We start from the raw sequence: 21,066 nt of genomic DNA, 5'->3' as shown, positions 1-21,066 counted from the left end.
TGACAGGGTTAGTGAATGAGGGAGGTTAGGATTTTGGCTTGTGTCGTCAGTAGATTGGGAAAATTGTGGGAAACTGCAACTGAAAACAACCATCAAGTTTTATTTGCTAATCTCCAGATGCTTTTCTCCACTGAGGTGGAACTTCAGGTGGTGTGGTCTTGTAGGGGTTTGGAACTGAAAGGGAAGTTGGGCCAGACATGAAGTCACAAGCTATTATCAGGAAAATGGTGTTTGCGTGGGCCTGGATGGGGTAGGTAGAGAATGTGGTTAGTGTGAAGAGGCTCTTTGGTATTTGGCTGTTCATGGCTGTCCTAGAAGTTACAGGAACCTAGGAGACGAGTCCTTGTGGGGAGGAAGAAGGGAAGTGCGTGACCTGAGTGTGAAGGGTTTCCAGGCTGGAGGTCATGTGATTGTATCAGGTAGTCTCTGCCCTAGTGTCTTAGCGGGTTTAGTTTTACGGGTCAGCCACTTCATGTTCTTACTTGCTTCTCTCTCTCTCTTTCTCTCTCTCTCTCTCTCTCTCTCTCTCTCTCTCTCTCTCTCTCTCTCTCTCTGTGTGTGTGTGTGTGTGTGTGTGTGCTGTTGAGTTGTAGCAGAATTCTGAGTATGAACTAGCCAGTTCACCTCTAGATCAAGCATGGTGGTGCTGCGTGTCTGTAATCCCAATACTCCTGGAGCTGAGACAGAAGGATATAAATTCACAGCTAATCTGGCCTACACAGTGAGACCCTGTCTCATGAGAAAGGAAGAGAAGAAAAAGAAGAGAGAGATGTAGCAGTGTAGCACTCTGATATTTACCAAGATGCAGGCAGAGATGGATACAAATGGCCCCGTAAACTGCCAGCTGCTTGTGGTCCGACCCGAGAACAAGTACAAGAGCTGTAGTGAGTTACTGATGATGAATCCTGTGCCGAAGCTCATGGTAAAGCAACGCCGGCCATGTGTCGTTATGGCCAGATGACAACCAAGACTCAGGGTCAGTAAGAGGCTCGCTGTGTAAACCTAAGGACTTGAGTTTAAATCCCCTGCATCCTTGTAAAGAACGAGGTGTGGCTGCATGTGCCTGTAACCAGCATTGGAACACAGACAGCAGATCACGGGAGCTCAATGGCTAGCCCACCGTTGTCAAAACCAGAGATTGTGGCTTTCCAGGCAGTAAGACGGAAATCAGTGAAGACCCCTAAGGTCCTGCTCTGGTCTTTGCCGGCCTGCCCATCTGCACATGCACACAAAGACCATCTGTGTGTGTGTGCACGTGTACACACACACACACACACACAGAGAGAGAGAGAGAGACCATCAACTTTCCATCTCCCTTCCCTTTCTTTCAACTATAGCAATCTACACACATATAATCAACCAGTTCTCTAGCCTCCCAACCAACACTGGTATTTTTTTTTTTGAACCAGGGTCTCACTGTCTGGCCCAGGCTGGCCTCAAACTTAAGAGCCTCTTGTTTAATCCTCTTGCGTTCCAGCAGGCCCAGCCTAAAGAAATCACCCGAGTTAAAGTATTCGGAGGTATTTATGAGGGGTTGTTCATTTGAAAAGCAAGAAACCACACTTCCTTACAAGGTACTGCTGGAGAAATCCCACAGTCAGGATGAAAAAGCACACTGCCCCAGGGGTTGAGGTCAGACCAGTGTTTGTGCTCTGTGTGCCCCATTTTCTTGTCAGGCTACCAAGGTAAAGAGTAAACCAGGGTGTTGGGGGCAGCTAGGGAGAGAAAGGGAGGTTATGGTGACACCGATTGGTGAGATAGCAATGTTTTTCAGATCTCAGCTCTCATCTTCAGGACAAAGGTATTTGCAGTCTACTAAATCATGTTTGCCCAGGTCTCCCCTTCCCTAAATCCTGATACAAAGTTTCTGATATCTGATGCTTTAGACCCTATAACACCCCCTATTTCTATAGAGATGCTCAGGCTAGGGTTTTGTGACATTTTCTGCATTAGTTCCTTCTTTTGGTGCTGTGATCAAATAATCAACAAAGGTAGCCTAAGGCAGGAAGGCTTTTTTTCCCTCAGGATTGGAAGGAGGTACGGTGTGTCATGGCAGAGAAGGTGGGGATACAATGTGTCACTGCAGGGAAGGTGGGGATACAATATGTCATTGCAGGAAAGGTAGGGATACAGTGTGTCATTGCAGGGAAGGTGGGGGATACAGTGTGTCATGGCAGAGAAGATGGGGATACAATGTGTCATGGCAGGGAAGGTGGGGATACAATGTGTCATGGCAGGGAAGGTGGGGATGCAGCGTGTCATTGCAGGGAAGGTGGGGATGCAGCGTGTCATGACAGGGAAGGTATGCTGGTGGATGCCATAGTCAGTTGATTATATAATCCCCACAGTCAACAAACAGAGAGGGGGGGAATGCTTAGTTTGATCCCCCCCATTTCCCCTCCCCCACTTTTTGTTTAGCCCCAGTCTGTGGGATGCTGCTGCCCACATTCAGGGCATGCCTCCCCTTCTTACAAACATACCCAGTGGTGACTCCAGATGCCACTAAAGTAACAGTGAAGATAAACCATTACATATTTTTATCTCATGACTTTCCTGAAAGCGAAATGTGTGCATATGTTAAGTGAGTGGGCAGAATCGTCAGGAGCCCTTAGCCTGCCCTGGCAGAGCTCTGCCTGAGGGTTCCTGTCAGAGATGTCTGATGTCTTCGCGCAGAGATGCTAGTGTTGAGGGTCAGCTGGCTGGACCAAGAGTGACCTTGGAGTGAGCCAAGCCCGGTCCTCCTCTAGCTCTTGCTCTTTCCACATCTCCTTGGCCTGGTGAACCAGTTGTTGTTTTTAGAATGCTCTCCCTCCAGAGCCTTCGGTCTAGAGCATGCACCCCTAATTAGAAACCTCTCCCTCTGCAATGCTGTGCCCGCCTTCCCAGCAAATGCAGATCTAGGCTGTTGACTGATTCAGTCAGCACTGTCTGGGCAGTGACCACTTCCTGCTGTTCACCAGGCATGACAACTTAACAGGTGAAGAACATGGCATTGGAGCCCTGGTGCCACTTAGTGAGCTGTGGTGCAACTGTGTCCTTTTTCTTGGCCTCTGTTTCTCTCTTAGATGAGAATTGTACGGGGACCCACCTTAAAGTGCCGTTAGAGGGCTAAGGGAATGCAGGCAGTGTGCATGGCCACAGAATAGTAGCTGCCTGTAATGCTATATTGTTATAGCTGCTCTCGCTACGGTACCCTATTTCTGCTCGTATCCCTACTGCTGTATTCTGAACGGAGTGTGGTCAGGGCTCGTGCCTGTTGCCTTCACCATCACGTTCACGGGTGGCGTCTGTCTCAGATATGCGGTGTGCTTGTCAGCAGGGTGTTTTGGAGTGTGGGGAAAGAATGGTCTCAGGGATCTCCTGCTGCAGAGAAGGGTCACTGCTGATCTCCAGACGGCTGGGCTGATCCCAGAGCTAAGGTTCCATGGCAGCAGTGTGGTAGCCTCAGGGAGGGGGTGGGAGGAGATGAGACGCCAGGGTGAGGCTCGCACAGGAGCTGGCATAGTCTTGGGCACCGCTGTCCTGTGGGAGCAGGATGCACCAAGTTAGACAGGCAGACGTAATTGTAGTGTATTTTATTTGTGTCCATATATCCACAAAATATTTTAACACGTATTTGACTGTCATTTCAACAAGTAGCATTTAATGCAAAAAGGTTTTTTTTTGCTGTTTGTTTTTTTACTGAGACTTTGATGTGTGGTGTGAATTTATGCTTGTGACCCGTCTTTGGGCTGAACTGGTCCAAGAACCCAGGCAGCTGGTGGCATCGGCCTTGGCAAAAAAGCAGTGGCTGTAAGAGTGGAGAGAAGATAGGACAGGAAGACTGCCATGCTTTTTGTGTGTCAACTAGCAAGTAGTTTGGAGGACATCGGAGGGGAAAAATGTCCAAGGCTTATCTTTGTTTTCTAGAGTCGAAGGGACCCGAGGTGAGCTGATGAGCTATGCTGAAGGTTTAAGGGTAGGCGTGACAGTGTGCTTCATGAATGTGAGCTAAACTCTTGAGCCTGGGATGTGCTGTGACCCCAGCATGGCCTCTGGGCTGAAACTCCCAGTCAGTCCTGTTCTGCTCCCGTCCCGGCTCTGCCTTGAGCTGCTGCTGCTGGGCTCCAGGAGTCATCTCCCCACCCCCACCCGGGGATGGCTGCGGTGGCCAGAGAGGGAGAGCAGCACGTGTGGCCATTCTCACACACGCCTTACCCTTCTGCTGAAGAGATCAAGGAAGTGCTTCACGGTTCAGAGCCGTGTGGGGGAGGGGTGTGCGCAGGAGCTCCTCAGGGAGTGGAGCCTGGGGCTTGCCGGTTAAGTGCTCCATTGCTGATCCCTGCGCTGCGCCCTCCCAGCTCCTTCGAAAGTTCATTCTAAAGTCATACACAATAAAGTCAATCAGAAACCATTTTTGTATTAATAAAAGTATGTACATTGTCGTTCCACTCCGTGGCAGAAAGGTCTGTAGCTTGTTTCTGGAGATGAAATCCTGAGAACCATTCTGGATCTCTGTCCAGGCAGCTTGTCTCTCCAGGACTGCAGTGACTGTGCTTCCTGTGGGGAGTTCTCTGTCAGGACTTTCATGCAGGGCGCTCATCTGTTCCATTTCTAGCCATCCGTTCATGCACCAGCCAGCATAATTGCTCATTTACAATGTGCCATTCTCTTTACAAGACCCAGAAATAAGGGTAAGAAAGAAGCTTTTTTTCCCCCTTAAAAAAAAAAAAAAACTTAGTTAACACTTAGCGGTTGGTCTGCTATGACAGAAACTAAATGTAGCCGTATGTAGGAATTGATGTGTTGATGATGCAACCAAATGATTTGCCGGGCGGGGAGAAAGGTGATGCTTGAGCCAAGTAAAAGGGGCAATGCAGAGGCTTAGCAGACAGGACGGATCACGGCGCTCAGACTAGAGCAGATATGGCAGCATGGCTTCACCCCAGCTGGTAAACGGGGTCCTCATTGACATGTCACATCTATTTGCTCAACTAAAGGTTTACTGTGCGGGGCACCAGAGTTGCAGAGAGCATGTGACGTGCTCCTGGGTCCTGAATGAGGGCAGAAAAGGGACATTTGTGCTCACATTTGAGAGAGCAGTGAGGCTTTGATGGTCTGTCCTCAGCACTAAGCCAGGTGTTAGAGACAGAGCAGGACGCATACACGCACACATGCGTGCGCACACACACGAACACGTACACACGCACACGTTCACTCTTGCTGGGATGCGTGTCTGTGTCCTATGCTCCTGTCCTTCAGAGAGCAGAGGATCAGAGGATGTCAGTGGTCACGCAGTATGATGAGAGGTCCTTGGCCACGAGAGGTCCTTGCCTCTGCCTACACAGATCAGGAAGGAAAGCCCCACGAATAAGCTGTGTTGAAACTGAGTGTTAGAGACTGCATATGGATTAATGGAAAGGAAAGGAGGGGTCATCCATCCAAGCTCTAGATGGGGAAAGTGCCTTGGTGTGACATGGCAGAGCCCGTGAGGGGTGAAGAGGCAGAGGGCCAGCTGGAAAGGTGGCACAGGGAAGGGCCTGACCCCCTTCATGCTGAGGGAGTCTGTCTCAAGTGTAGCTGGCAGGGAGCCCAAGGTGGATTGTGCAAAAGCGTTGTCCATTTACCTTGAGAATGGTTGTTCGGAAAGATTCAAAGGGCTTTAAAAAAATAGGAGATGAGAAACAGTCTGTCCAGTCTGAGACTGGAGAAATGCAGCAGAGACGTGGCTACCAGGAGGACTTGGGAGGAAAGTGTTAACCGCTATTAGCCGTAGCCAGGAAAGGCGAGGAAGGAAGATTGCTGTCTGGGTCAGGCACCCAGATACTAGCCCAGGTTGGAAAGTCAGACTTAGCTGAGGGAGATGACTGAGTTTTGGCATGCCGCTCTTGAGACATCAACAGGAAGCTGGAGTCTTCGGGAGATGAGCACCCCGGCTCGGCCCAGTGGTGAATGAACTGAGTGCTGTCAAAACCTAAGAGACAGTGAAGATACACATCCAAGACAGGATGAGTGAGGGAAGGCGGGTGACAGGGCACAGCTGAGGGGGGCGGAGCAGTGTGGGCCCCCACTTGGGGTTTTGAAGACTGTCAAATCTGTAGAAATGTTGGAAAAATATTAAGCACCAGATAGTCATTTTATTCATTATACGTATGTATTCACAGTGTGTGTGTGTGTGTGTGTTCGTTCATACAACATGGGAGTCAGAAGACAATGTTGTAGCCTTGATTCTCCTTTTTCACTTTTTTTGTGGGTTCCAGAGGTTGAGCTCGGGTCTTCAGGCTTGCATGCGTAGCAAACACTTTTACCTACCGATCTACCCCTGCCCCCTCTCTAGACATTAGCTCCCTATTGTCGTGGGTTTGTATGATGTATGAGTGTTGTGTGCATGGGTGCTATAGTGCATCTGTGGGACTCTTGTTCCATGGTGGAACAGGGATGGAGGCCACATGGTCAGGCTGGGATGGAAAGGCCCTTCTTTACCATCTTGCTAATTTTTCGCCTGAATCTAAAAAGGGTCATCATCCGTCACATTCATTGTATTATAGTCCTGCTTAGGTTACCCACAAAAAAAGAATGGGGGTGGAGGATAGGCACACACTGTGTTTTGTCTGTTGTATTTTGAGGGGCTGGATCTCATGTGACCCAGGCTTGCATCAGACTTGATATGTTGCCAAGGCTGGCCTTTCCCTCACCCTCCTGCCTCCCCTCCCCAAGTGCTGACAGGCAGCGTGAAGCGCTCTAAGGGCAGAGGCAGCTCGTGCAAAGGCCCGGAGGTGGAAGGATCTTTAGCCTGTATTTGCTGATCGACAAGAAATAGATTTCCTGGTAGAGAGAAAAGGGGGGAATCGTGGGGACTTTAGCATCATGGTAGGGAGACCAAACCACTTCTGGCCTTCATAAAGACTTGAGAGCTTACTGTGGATGAGCTGGAGGTCAAAAGAGATACGCCACGATCCGAATTGTACCTTTCCGGGCTCACTGAGACTATCGCAGATGAACTGGGGGTCGGGGGGGAGGGCAAGGAGAAGAGGAGCAAGGCTGGGGAGGGCAAGGAGAAGAGGAGCAAGGCTGGGGAGGGCAAGGAGAAGAGGAGGAAGACTGAAGAGGCGCATCCATAGGCCAGGCTGCTCTCCCCTCCTGGGAGAGGCAGTTAGGGCGTGCGCCTTCTGTGCTGAACATGGAATCAGTCAGTTATAGATGGACGAGGGATGGAAGTTCAGACTCAGGGAAGAGACAAGGAGCTAACTTTCTGGCTTGCCGGTTGAGTCACAATTTGGGGTCCTTGAGGTAGGTCGAGAATCCAGAATCAGTACTGAGACGACTGTTGCCATGACCAAGTGGACATTAGAAGAGGCCCACAGTTCAGGGGAGAGGTCTGAGCTGAAGGAGGGACTTCTCGAAGCACCCAGATAGAGGTAGCATGCTGACTTAGAGGCATGGGTGAGAGGAGGGGACTTCAGGCCTGGGGCACTGCAGAAATGACAGGTGGGGAGGATAAGCCAGGCAGAAAGCACGAGGAAGGAGGGAGGAAGGAGGGGAAAGGGCCATCCCTGCTGTCTCCCGAAGAAGCAGCAGTGAGCAGCTGTGTGGGCTGTTGCCGCTAGGTCAGGTGAGCTGAGGAGCCAGCCGCTAGGGGTGGGGTCACCTTGGTGGGAGCAGCTTCGTGGAATATTAATGTGGTTAGAGCACTGGGGGAGAGGAAGTGAAGACAGCAAATGTCGTTGCTCTTTCAAGGACTCCTCTCTACAGGGGAACGGAGAAGCAGGCTGAGTGGGAGGAAGATGCGTCAAGAGGCTCAGTAAATACCTGACATAGTTAGTGGGAGGCATGGTGAGGGCTGAGCAGGTGGGGAGAACTGGCCATGCAAGAGGCACATTAAGAAGTTGGTGGATCAGTTTGGAGGAGATATTATCTAAATTACTCCCCTAGGCAGGCTTCTAAACCACTACTTTAAAGAATTGCTGTAAGGGTTCTCCATGTTGGAGAGACCAGAATAGGGACCATCTTGGCTGTGTTTAAGGTTTCCAAGGCCCTGGGCACCTGCTGGTGCTTATCAGCTGTGCCCTGGCCCCTGACTCCTGGTTCTGCTGAGTGCCCCTGGCTCTTTTGTGTTTACTGAGAAGAATCTGGATGCCTGAAGTCTTCCTTGTCATGATGTCCCAAGGCCAGTATCCAGCCTCCAAGTTCTCACTAGAATTCTTCCCGTTGAGCCTTCCCCACCTACAGGCCCTTGATTTCTTTTGCTGCAGCTCAGGCTGGACAACTTCGGGGCATCCTGTGCCTTCTGTTTCACCTCCTGTCTCTAAGGTTAATTTTAGGGACATAGGACTTCAGTTCACAACCAGAATGATTTTGTTTTTGTCTTCGTAAGCATATTGTTCGGACATCGTGAGATAGCTAATGGGTACCGTTTTATGACATCTCGTATTGGATTAGAAGATTAATCCCAGCATTCGGGAGGCAGAGGCAGGCAGATCTCTGAGTTTGAGGTCAGCTTGATCTACAAAAGCTAGTTCCAGGACAGGTTCCAAAGCTACAGAGAAACCCTGTCGCAAAAAAAAAAAAAAAAAAAACAACAAAACAAAAAGATGTGAGTTCCTGCAGGAGGAACTGATAGCCTGTGGGTGCCTCTTGGAGTTTTTCTTTTGAACCTTTGAGTTTTCATTGTCCTTGGCACTGTGTTACGTTAGGACGTTTTCATGTAAGTATATGCCGTGCACTGAACGTACCTCCCTCCCCTTTCTCACCCAAGTTTTGCTTCTGTAATGGGAAAAGTGCATTTTATGGGAAGGCTTCATTTAGATTTCCAACTCTGATGTATCTTCATTGGTCTTCAGATTAATTTGGTTTTTGCTTGTCTGAGAACCTTCATTAGTTCTTCCCTCTTAAATTCTCGTTCCTTCCCCACCCTATCTCACAAATGTGTATTTTAACATCTTTAACCCAACAATGCCAAACTACCTTGAAAATATTATTTAATAGTATGTGTAAATATTGCCTAAACACCCTTTTTAATGAGAATACTTATCTTCTCTTTCTCCTTTCTCCCTTTAATTTATATTTTAAACGAGACCATTAGAACACAGGTGTTGATATTTTAGGCAGAAATGAAGGTAGCCTATCAGAAGCCACCTGAAGTAATATAATTTACACATAGTAGTAAAGTTAACATAGAAATCAATTACGCAGTGTTAAGTATTTTCAGATAGAGGCCAGTATCTAAGCAATCTAAAGGAAGTTGCCTGGTGGATGTTGGTCCTGAGGCCAGGCTAACTTCACAGCTGTTTAAACTCCAGCAGCTTGGCCCAGAGGGTACTGCTGTTTTATAACCGTATTTAAAATCTGTTCCTCTTTTACTCCCTCAAACTGAGTGCAGAGATATAATGGGTCCCATTATAGGTAAAAGGTCTGTGACTCAGCCATGAGCTACTCAAACTCGGGGCTGTTTTAATTGCCGCCATTAAAGCTTTAGTACTCTTATCTCATAAAAATAGATATCATTGATGTAAAATGTGCGCCTGTTGAAGATACATGTGTACCTCTGCCCTCCTAGTTAGCTAATCAGCCATTTGAGTTAGAAGTTAGTTAGATTTTATGCAAATGGGAACATGACATAGATCACAAATTTTGTTCTGAGCCTTTAATTAAGAAGGCATTCCAGTGGTACTCAGGACAGCACCTCACTCGAAGATCTCCTGAACGAACCTTACTTCTGTTGCAGCTTGCGTGGAGACTTCATGTGATTGATAGAACAGCTGTGGGCCCCCCAAGTTCCTCGAACCCAAGGGTACAGTGCTGATTTCAGCAGTTCAAGGGACATACGCCAGTGACTCCCCTGTCCCTAGCTGAAACTTCAGCTTAAATTGAAATGTGAAGTTGGAGGTGCTTACTCTGCCTGTCTGCTTGTGGGCTCTTATTGCCAAAGATATAAGGCCCACAATGAGAGAACTTCAAAGAATGATGTAAAGTCGAGAATGCCGTGCCGCTAAATATGAAAACGTGAAGAGCCGGTTTGTTCTGAGCCTTTTTTTTCCCAATGTGCTAACATGTCACCGTCATCCATTATTCAGTTTGGCGTCCGCAAAGATGACACCTCTCCAGGTATGCAACGAGGGCATCTCAGTGGAGCTTAGCCGCCTGCCGTTCACGCTCACATTTATTTCTCTGTTGTAAAAATAGCAGCTAATTAGTGGGGCATTTTGGTAGGTGACTCTCCTGCTCTGGCAGTGGTGGGGTTGTATTCAGGGAAGAGAGCAGGATCTTGACTCTAACTAAGAAGGACTCAAATCCAAACAATTCCAAAGTGCAAACCCACCCACACGAAACATTTGTGAGCTACCAGCCAGCCTCTCTACTTGCCCAGCTGTGTAGATTCAATTATAATAATTTTCTCAGTTGCATAACATTGCTGTTTGTTTATTACTGCATTATTAGTCAGTGAATGAACCTCCCCCCTTTGACCCCTCAGCAGTGTTTATAAAATACTTAATTGCTTCGGTATCTTCTGTTTTGTGTGTGATTTCAGCTGGAAGGAGCCATGGGGACGTCGTCCCCTGTAAGCGTTTAACAGGCTCTTTCTAATGCGCAGTAAACTTTCTTTAAAAGTAAGTTTAAGTATCAGGAGCCTTTAATATTTCCCACATACACGCACGCACGCCTCTGTGCGTGCGCTAACGTGAACATGAAGACTTTCTTTAAAAATCTCTCCCTGACACTGTAGCTGGTGTGGTGGGAGCCACTGGCCTCTCCCCAGCCCTGTGTAGGTGGTCCTTACACCCTGCTCTTCCTGCCTCTTGGAGGAGCTAGTGGGATTCTTGACCCACAGTCAGTGATGAGTTGGTAGGCACCATGGTTGGGCATGTGGGCCTTGTAGAGACTGCCAGCTTTCAGTGTGTGTGTGTGCGCGCGTGCGTGCGTGTGACTCGGGATGAATTTGTATCCCCTCTGGATGCATCCTGTCTTCCCATCTGTACATCAGAGACTGTATGGCGGTACCCAGTGACACAGTCAGCGCTGCCTCTTTACAAAGACACGGGGAAGCTCTGCCATGCTATCCATGTGTCAGCTACCTCACGGGAGAAAGATCCTCAGGGAGAGAAACCCAAAACCATTCAGGGTAGAAATGAGAAGCTATTAAGGTAGGCATTTATTTCAGTGCACGGATTGCCGTGTGGCGTGTTACCACAAACTTCATGGCTTCTAGCCACATCCTCTTCCTCCTCAGCATGTTGTTAGGCCGGGGTCTGGCCTTGGTTCGGCTGAGCCCACCCCACTGCTCCAGGCCCTCCAGCACGTAGACCCGGGTCTCCTGGAATCTTGATCACCAAGTCTGTCCATGTTTGGCAGAGTCACTCTGGGCTGCCCGGTACATCTTTGCTGCGTGTCACTGGCGGCCCCCTTAGCTCCAGGAGGCTGCCTGCCAGTCATGCCTGTGGTTTCCCCTCCACCCTGGCCACCGGCTCCTTCACAGCTTGGAAAGAGGCTTCTCTCCTCTTTAAAAGCCTCCCTGATTCAAGTCAGGCTTGCCTAGGATAATTGCCCCTTTGAGGGAGCCCTACCCTGTGATTTCCCACCTTGACCAGACCTGTGATATCCCTTAACTTTTGGCTGGACACAGGTCCTGCCACACTGGGAGATAAAGGGGCAGGCTTTGAACGCTGCCTCCCACAGATGTGATGCGGATGAGTTTTTATAGACCATCGTAGTCTATCATTAAGCATTTATTGTGAACTAAATATGCTACATTCCCAGTCTCTGGATCGTGGAAAACTTGCCAAAAGTACATAAATTAACTTTATCCCTAAATTCCTTTAATTTCCCCCCTTTCAGAGATGGTTCTATTCCCAGTTCTGCAAAAACCCCTGGGATCACTCGGTGTTAGAGAGGGACCTACTGCCAGTGTTTGAAGTCTGAGTTTTTAAAGCCGTAGGAATAACAGAGTAAGTTCCTTTTACTGTTTTACTATTTCAGTGACACATGTAAGCAGTGTAAAGCTGGCTTTCTGGAGCCAGGCCCTATACTTTTCCACTTTAAGGATCAAACTTGCTGTTGAGTGTGCCAGGGATGGCAAAACACACAGTCACCTGGAGGGCAGAGTTTATTGAGCTGGATTAATTTTTTTTTTTTAAAGTGTGAGTTTGACCTCCACATTCATTGTCTGTGAATAGAATTCCTCAGTGTCTTGTCTGTGTGTGAAATATCTTGACTGACCTGGAAGCATTGTTGAAGACACACACAAGATCAAGTGTTTGATCCCTGGCAGCCGGGGTAGTGTGGAGGAGTGTGTGTCCGTGGTCAGACTCCAGCTCTCGACACAGGTTAGGAACAGTGAGGACTTCAGTGCGGAAGGGATGTGAGAAGGTGTAGGTTCTCTCTCACGGATGCTAGCGAGGTATCTTTGCCAAGGGAGGGCAGAGTGGACAAGAAAGGGAGAGGCAGGCTTCATGAGGGCTAGCAGTAAGACACCGCAGACGTGCTTTTGCCAGCTTCTAGAGAGAACTCTTCCCACAGCACCTGGTGTTCCTACTATAAGCAGTTTAGAGATTCAGAAAAAAGGGCTCAATGCAAAACAAGCTCAGAGTTTCTTCACAGTCTCATCGTTCTGGTTTCCTTATGAGAGGCCAGAGGTACCTTGGTCAGTTGTGGACGTGATCCTGGCACGTCACTCTTATCGGAGGACGTCAGACACGCGTTCTTCCCTGCTCTTGTGGTCCAGGCAACGTTTACTGACATGGGCCTTTGAGAAATATTAATTGTTACTACTTTTTCATTAAGATGCAGACATCTGGGCTTCCCCATAGGCCTCTAACTGTGGTTGTGCTGTGTCTTCCCTGCGGCACGGTGGCAGTTCTGCTGGCCTCCCTGTGCTTGGTGGGAAGGAGATGGTCAAGACGCGGAAATTCCGGTCACCCGCACACTAATTTTGAGCAGCCATCACATGGGAGAACATCATTCAAGTTTCACATAAGTGACTAAGCTAAATTTCCCAAGCATTTATGAAGCGATGGAGGCACCTCAGAACCATGTTCAACTTCACATCTATTTACTTTGTACCTTAGGGGTGTGTGTGTGTGTGTGTGTGTGTGCGCGCGCGCGCGCGCGCGCGCGTGTGCAGATGAGCAGGCTGTTTCAACTCTGTATTCCCTAAATGTAAGCCTGTGATTTTATCTGCTGTTTTCCCTAAGACACAGCAATTGACTTACAAGGCAGAGGAAAGAATGGGCTTGGAGTCCCGCAGTGCAGCAGATTGAATGGAACACATGCTGCCTATTCTTTAGGGTTTGGGGGCTTTTTTCAAGGCAGGGCAGGGAGGCAGGAAACAAACTTGTCTTCTCCTGGTCCTGACGGAACTGAAATCGTCCGTGGGATGTTCCTTCTCCTTGCTAAGTGGAGTGGCAGGCCCGTCAGACAGGGATGCCGAGAGCGACGGTGGCAGAGTTTGTTTACTCCGAGACTCAGGAAGAATAGCAGTGTCCACCCCCAGTTCCACATCTGGGCGAAAAGTTAGTAATATTCGGTAACACTCTAAGCTGTGGCTCAGAACCAACCTAGAGTTCTCCCCTGACCCTTTGAACCAAAAATTTCAAATTCGTATAGAATTGAAGGCCACCCATCAGATAGGCCAGGGCTAGCTAGGGTTTTCGAACCACAGTCTTCATGGCTGGGGTTTGGATGGTGGTGGCCACCGCAGAGCTGGGCTGCACAGCCACCCTTCCAGCTGAGGGACGCCATCTTGGCAGTGCCCAGCCTGATTCGGCACTTCTCGGGGGGAGGCTAGGCTGTTCCAAGGCCGGAGAGAGGGCAGAGCTTGAAGCATTGTCTAACTGACTGACAGCAAATGGTTGAAAGGGAAACCTGACTCAGTGTGGTGCCCTGGGACAGCTTCACAACTTGCTGTTTGCCCCCCCGCCCCCCCATGCTAGGATGTGTCTGTCTATATAGTGCCTCCTCCATCACCCCAGGACTGTTAGCTGAACACCAGGAAAGGCCTGTGGGCTCTTGACTCTCAGAAATCCCCACTACTAGAAGATACAGGAAAGAAAAGAAAGCCAAAGGGCACTGGGTGATGAACAAAACAGCCAGAGATCTGAGGATGAGGACCCTGTACTGGGGAGACTGCTGCCTACTCCGGCTCCATGTGAGGGTGTGGAGAAAAGCTTCGGTGCCCCTGGCATCTGGCTCCCATTCAGGGTAGCTGAGTGGGAGAGACCCGGTACTCTAAGGCTGCCCTTCTACAGCTCCCTAGGCCTGGGACTGACTCAGGAGGCTCAGGATCGTGCATCGGATATGCAACTTCTTCAACATGGCTGCCTGCAAATCTGTAGCTCTTATGGGTTTTGTTTGTGTGGTGAATCTATTTGCATTTAGATTCAGGCCTGGCAGCACTCACCTGTTATCCCAGGTACCTGAAAGACTGAAGCAGGTGGATTGCAAGTTCAAGGCCAACCTGAGCAATTTGCAAGACTTTGTCCCCAAAACAAAAGTTAAAAAACAAACAGACAGAGAGACAGATAGTGCACGCGCGCGCATGCACACACACACACAGAGTGGGGACAGAAACAGACCAGACATGTATCTCAGCTTTAGTAAAGTGTTCTGTGTCCTCCCAGCCCACCATCCGGACAGCTCTATTACTTCCTCAAATACTGTTGAATGAATAAATTAGAGTCCTGATAGTAAGTGTATCCGCCACTGCCGCATCTTCTTTAAAAGTGCTTTCCTCCTAAAAGTCTCAGTAGAACTTACTGGACCTTTGCTAAGTGCTCTGAGTCTTTACATTGTTTGCCCAAAGGCAAACACCTCAGTCTTGACACCAGGCTTACTTTTTAAAATAGTGTGGAGGATCCAGGACCCAAGAAGGACTGGAAAACAAAAAGCAAAAGTTCAGAATGTTTGTGATAGAAACATGTGTCCACAGTCATTTTTAAAAGAACTATCATAAATGCATTTTTATCACATGTGACTAATTAGAATTTGTAATTCTTGGACCATTTCAATTGCCAGCTGTGTTGCAAGCCCGTGTTTCTCGTTACCTGGGTCCTCGCTGGCGGGTCACTTCCTTAGCGGGTGTCTTCTCTCTCTGATGCTCTCTCCTCTCCTTTCTGCGCCCCCTGTTTCCGCTGGGGTCTGTCCTCAGAAATAGTGTATCCCTGGTCCATTTGGTAGTGACTCTCCCTTTCTGTCAAGCATGATTCTGAATTTGTGCTTGTTTGCATATGTGCAAATTCAAACAAGTAAACGCAAGTTCGTCTGAAAGTGTGTTCACCCCCAGGCGTCCTGCATGTGGAATACTGTGAGCTTTAGAAATCGTATGTGTTGTATGTTGGTGATAAGATTTTGTTCCCTCGTGTTGCCCTATGTCGCTTACAGTTTCAGACTTAAGGAGTAAAGTTAAGGCAAATGTGGGAAAGAAGATAAGAGCTTTTTAAGTCTGAGACCGCTTAGAAGAAAAGCATGCTTCAGACAGTCCCAGCTTTGTCCCACCACACTTTCCTCTCTTCTGTGACACTTCAGAGCACTACGGTTTGGCTTGCCTAGTAGCAGAGATACTGCCGTGGCTCCCGCATTGGCTCACCTCTGATGAGCGCATCTGGCCCCTCCAGTTTTGTACAGAGAGCTTACTCCCGTGCTTCCTAATTGTTGTGAGAGCAGTCGCAGTAGAGCTAAGGATAAAAACAATATGACTAAATTTTTTTATACGAAACATACACACTTTGGGCCATTTTTACATATTTAAATATCAGTCGGCTGTTTTAGATCCCCAGAGTCCACGACACACTTCTTACAGATATCGTAGTATGTCAGAAGGCATGTGGAGGCATGATAGAACTGTGTCGCTGAGAAAGCCCTATATGTGTGAAATACACTTGGTATCTGAAATTCCTGACATTCACTTTAATAAGCCAGAGGTTGTAGGAATGGCCTATATGGTAATATCAGATGTTAATGGCATTGATTACCTGTCAGGCAGTGGGGATTGATGGGAAAATGTCCGCTGCAAAATTAAATAGCATTAGAGAAGACTGTACCATGCGCCTGGTGGGGGGAGCAGGGGAAGCTGGGCCTGGGAGACTTTGTCGGGGCATTACTGGGAGCTCCAGGTTTTCTTCCCCCTCATGATTAAGGCCGACCATCTGTTCTTTGTTAAATGTTTACGAAAACAGCTTCCCTCTAAAAGAGCCGAGGAGAAGCAGGTCTGGTAAACACTCAGATCCCTGAGCATCTCTCCTGCCCTCCTCAGCACCAAAGCAACTGTGCTGCATAGCAAACAGCATTAATACTTTTCTGTGTTCCGTCTGCACTTTTTTCCCTCCTTGTGGATGATTAAATTTTTCCCCGAGCCACTTATGTATGGCCTCCTTTATTTCTAAAAGAAGTGTCTAAATGATTTGTACGCTAAAGTGTGTCAATGAATTTTCAGGTTTTTTGTTTGTGTGTGTGTGTGTTGTGTGTGAAATGCCTTTTCTAATTCATAAATGTGTGCTGGGAAGGCTCTCGGGAGACGCAGGTATTCTGCTCCTGGGGTGGATGCCATGCAGGTTGAAGATGGGTATACATACCCCATAGTGAGTTAGTTCATCACTCCAAATTGGAGTCATTGTTCTGACTTTCCCTTGCTTTTAAGCAATAACTTTTCTTCTGTTCTTTTTGAATACTCGATTCTTCCAAGGAAGTTTGATTTTTATGCCCATGCAGAAAAGCAATGTCTCTTTTCCTTGTCAATTATGTTTAAAACTGTAATAATTAACTGAACTTCAGCAGTTTGCGTGTAGTAAAGTTGAAGTCTGATCAACTAATATTTAGCTAATGCCTGGGGTTGAGGTCACTAGGGCATGGGGATGTTTGAGTAGTTCCTTTCTGGTTTCACACTCTCACCTTCCCAGAAAGAGGCCTGTGTGTAAGGCTTCAGGAGGCGAGGCATGGACCATAAGAGCGCTAACTTTAGGAAACCTAGGTCCACATCTCATCTCTTTCCCTTCTGTGGCTTCTGGTAGCCACTTTGCCTCCTAGGACTTAAGCTTGTATCTGAAAGCCGGGATAGATATGACCACATTTTGTCCCTCCGTATAGGAGCCGCGTGTGTGCACTGGTGTGCTCTTCGCACTCTGTGCTCACCCCTCTGTTGCCTGATGTGCCTTTACTTTCTGAGTTTATCCCCTCTGTGTTTGACCAAGAAGGGACAATTTGTATTTTAAGATTTTCCTTGCTGGGTGACAGAAATAAACGCTTTTAACCCCAGCACTCGGGAGGCAGAGGCAGGAGGATCTCTGAGTTCCAGGCCAGACAGCAAGGGCTACACAGAGAAAACCAGGTGTCAAAAAACCAACAAAAATTATATATATTGGTCTTAATACCAATTTGTTGCTGTTGCTGCTCTTCTTCTCTTTCTGGAGTGGTGGGGATCAAACCCAGGGCCTTGTGCGTGGTAGGCCCATACTGTACCTCTAAGCTACATGTCCAAGTCTCCCAGATACTGGATGAAATTGGAAACGAACCTAAGCCCTTCACTTAGCAGGTGAAGAAGCTGAACTTTGGTTGAGTGCAGTGATTTCTCCAGAGAGCAGTTGGTGATGGAGCCTGGGCTGGAATTTTAATGTTTCAACTTGGGGTTCTGGAGCATTTCTTCCCTGCTGGTGTGGCTCAAGAATTGAATGTGACGGTCTTTAGAGTAGCCAAGATTGGCTGTGGAACAGTGGGCTGCCTTCTTCTCAAGCTGTGTTCAGTTTGTAAAATGTTGTTTTGGGAACAGCCACAGAGGGAGATGGGGTAAAACTTGGTGCTGCCTCCCTAGAAGTAGGCCTGTGTGTAAAGTTTTTAGAAGCTGGACAGACTCAGTAGATGCTGGATGGAGGAAAGCTGCGTCCAGGTCTCCCCCTTACAGAGCCCTGGGGAGTCACATCCTCTTCTGGAACTCTTAAGTTTCTCTCTGAAAGATGGAGATAAATGACTAAGATTTTCCTGTAGATTTAAGTAAAACGGACATACAGGCTCAGTATATGGCTTGGGATATGCTGAATTAGGATGTGGTATTAAGATGCTGTTTCTATTTCTTGTACTTAAATGGGGGGTTTTCTTCCTTTACCCACAATACTACTTAGCTTATCCCATGTTAGTGTCGAGTCTGTGTGGGGTGGTCTCCCCTCTGCTCCGTGTTTCCTCAGACAGGTTACTTTATATTCGTATGTCGTTGTCCACATCTGTGAAATCAAAAGGTTCACTGTCTTAGTCCAAAGATCCGACTTGGGGAATTTGGTGATGGTAAGGTCATTTAACCCACGCTGGGTGTGTCGTGAGATCACTCATGTCACAGCGTAGGAAAAAGGCAGACGATGACTGGAAGTTGCAGGTGGGATGTTTTCGGGTGTTTTGTCGAAATGTAAAGGTTCCTCAGGTGCCACGGTGTGCCGTGTGGATGCTGTGCTGCTCCGCCCTGTTTGTGGGTCGTGGGCTGTGAGGTCACTCTGTGCAGCGGTCATTTACTCTGGTCTCAGTTGACTTCTCAGCATCTTGCCTGTTTGTCAGTATTTTCTGATATGCTCTCTGGGTACCTCCCTAATACATGTCAGGGTTTCCCTGCCCTGTACCCTACACTAACTCTTTCTTCAGCAGTCTGTGTGTATGTATGTATATATGTACATATACACACACATTTTACTTCTTGTCCTGTGTTCTTGCGGTTGAAGAGGTTCTGAATGTGTAGCTCTCTAACAGGTTTTCCCTTCCTGCACTAATTTTTTTTTACTCTTTAGTAACAAACTGGTATTTAAATTTTAACATTTTCCTACTTAAAAGCATCCCTCTTAAACAAGTGTTTCCAGGCTGAAAGAGAACGGCAAATCCCATAACCCTTAGTTTGTAGATGTCTGCTTCCCCCAGTACAGAATAAAACTCCCGGAACATCAGTCACTGACTTTTATTTCCTTTCGTTACCTTGAAGAACGAGAAACTAATTTCAATCCCGTTTGTGTTCCTTAGCATTCTCCGTCGGAGCCCTTCCTAGAGAAGCCGGACATGACTCAGGTCAGCGGACAGAATACTCAGCTCGTGAAGGGCGACGGTTACCTGCCGGCAGTACAACAGCAGCCACAGCAGAAAAAGAAGAAAAAGAAAAACAACCACATTGTTGCAGGGGATCCCAGTAAAAGTTTTGGTAAAGATGACTTCCCTGGTGGGGTTGATAACCAAGAACTAAGTAGGAACTCACTGGATGGGTCCCAAGAAGAAAAAAAGAAAAAGAAAAGGCCGAAAGTCAAAAAAGATCCGAAGGAACTGAAGGAACCGAAGGAGAAGAAAGAGCCCAAGACCCCAAAAGCCCCGAAGATCCCCAAAGAGCCAAAGGAAAAGAAAGCAAAAACTGTCACACCAAAACCCAAATCCAGCAAAAAGTCAAGGTAGGCTGTGGGGTAGAGTCCGAGGCTGCAGGGCAGACAGCCCCAGGCTGTAGCGGTCTTTATAGGGGCGTAGGGTGGCTGCTGATTTTCATACTGTTCTTGGACACCTGTCACTCATGTAGTAAAAAGCGAAGGTTTTTGTGCATTCCAATCTTTAGGACTCCACTGTTATGAGCTGTTGATTTAGCATTTATACTGGCTAAAAAAATATTTAGCAGCTAACTTCTTTCACAAACCAGCACTATACTTGGCTCTCTGGGTAACTGATAGGAAGGCTTGCAGTGGAAGCAAAGCCCCTACAATGCTATGAACATCTCTGGATAACCGATAGGAAGGCTTGCAGGGGAAGGAAGGCCTCTGCAAGGCTCTAAGCATGTCAGCACCATTTCCAGCATCTGAGAGAGAATTAATTGTGTCTGCTTGGCAGGGTAAGTCTTCACGGCAGGTTGAAGTCCTTGTGGGGAGTGTGGGAGAAACCCAGTACCACTCATCATTAGATGTGGCTTCAAGGGCAAGCAGTGGGACTTTAGGGAACAGGAAGGAGCCTCCTTGCCCTGTACTCCCCCACCAACTCTCTGACCCCCTAGAAGGCATATTTATTTGGTAAGAAAATCTGAGAGACGACATTGAAGACTAATTTTTTTCATTTGTTCTGAACATTTCTAACAACTGTTCTGAACCAGTTCCAAACATCTGAATCTATTTTTCAGAATATGGCTCATGTTAGAAAATATAGTTTCCAGATGGAAGTATTGCCAGACTTGGTTAATCTGAGCCTGTTTGCACACTCTGATAGAAAACATGCTCCACCCTCTGTCCTGTGTGCACATGTAAACATTTGTCTGCACACATACTCAAATGTGTCATTGCCTTACACTTCCTATGATGACTAAGTGTAGCCTTTCGCTGGTGGACTCTATTGTATGTACGTGTGCAGGCGTACCAGCACACAGAGAGATGGGAGCAAGACTATCTTGATAGCTCAAACCCATGGTTATGCTATGTGTTGATGGTGTGTTTCATAATCATCTATTTTTTTTTGTGCCATGAATGTCTTTTATGGTATCCAGATAATCGAGTATATGCAATGATTCAGACTTATTGTTAACTCTGTATTTACGGTCTGGCTTGGATCCCTCAGCATCTAGTTTCTTTGCTGAAAACACTTTCTCCTGGTGAATATTTTCCTAAGCTTACAACTCATTACAACTCATTACAGAACCTTTGCATTCATTAGAGAGACATTTTCTGACCTCCTTATCTGTAGGTGAGTGTCGGGATGATGGTGAGTGAGATGTGAAGACCTTCGTCTGACAGTCTGGGTTTGTTTTCAGAGCACGTGACTGTCTGAGTGTAAATGGTGTGCTTTGGTGTGAGGAAGTACATGCCTGTGTCTCCCTGAAGTCAGATCCTAATGTGAAGAAGATGATCCTTTCCACTTCAGCTGTAGCTGTGTGTGCCAAAGAGTCTTTCTGAATCTTAGAAATGCATCACCAACATTTTCAGTACTAGGATAATTTAGTATCAATTTTCATTGCAATTCTTTTTCTTTTCTTTTCTTCTTATCTTTTCACCTAATTGTGAAACGGCATAGAATCGTTCTGGGATTCTGACATAGACTTGCAGTCACCTTCCTCAGCTTGAGTCTGGTCAGGCAGTTTGCTTGAGCACACCCACCCTGCTGTGGAGTACT

The 21,066-nt window shown here is 47.5% G+C and overlaps 1 protein-coding gene across 4 annotated transcripts in view; it reads left to right on the top strand.

Moving 5' to 3' along the window:
• Positions 1-21,066, top strand: part of Chd7 (chromodomain helicase DNA binding protein 7) — a 177,841-nt gene that overhangs the window by 75,913 nt on the left and 80,862 nt on the right. For all 4 annotated transcript variants that reach the window (XM_085677027.2, XM_085677024.2, XM_085677026.2 and 1 more), the window contains exon 3: positions 18,958-19,373. In XM_085677027.2, the coding sequence (XP_085533153.2) occupies positions 18,958-19,373 (416 nt within the window). The remainder of the gene's footprint in view (positions 1-18,957; positions 19,374-21,066) is intronic.

Source organism: Myodes glareolus, chromosome 16, assembly GCF_982192425.1.
Source record: "Myodes glareolus chromosome 16, mMyoGla1.1, whole genome shotgun sequence".
Lineage (NCBI taxonomy): Eukaryota > Metazoa > Chordata > Mammalia > Rodentia > Cricetidae > Myodes > Myodes glareolus.
The sequence above is the reverse complement of the archived record's forward strand: the minus strand, read 5'-3'. Positions and strand labels throughout refer to the sequence as shown.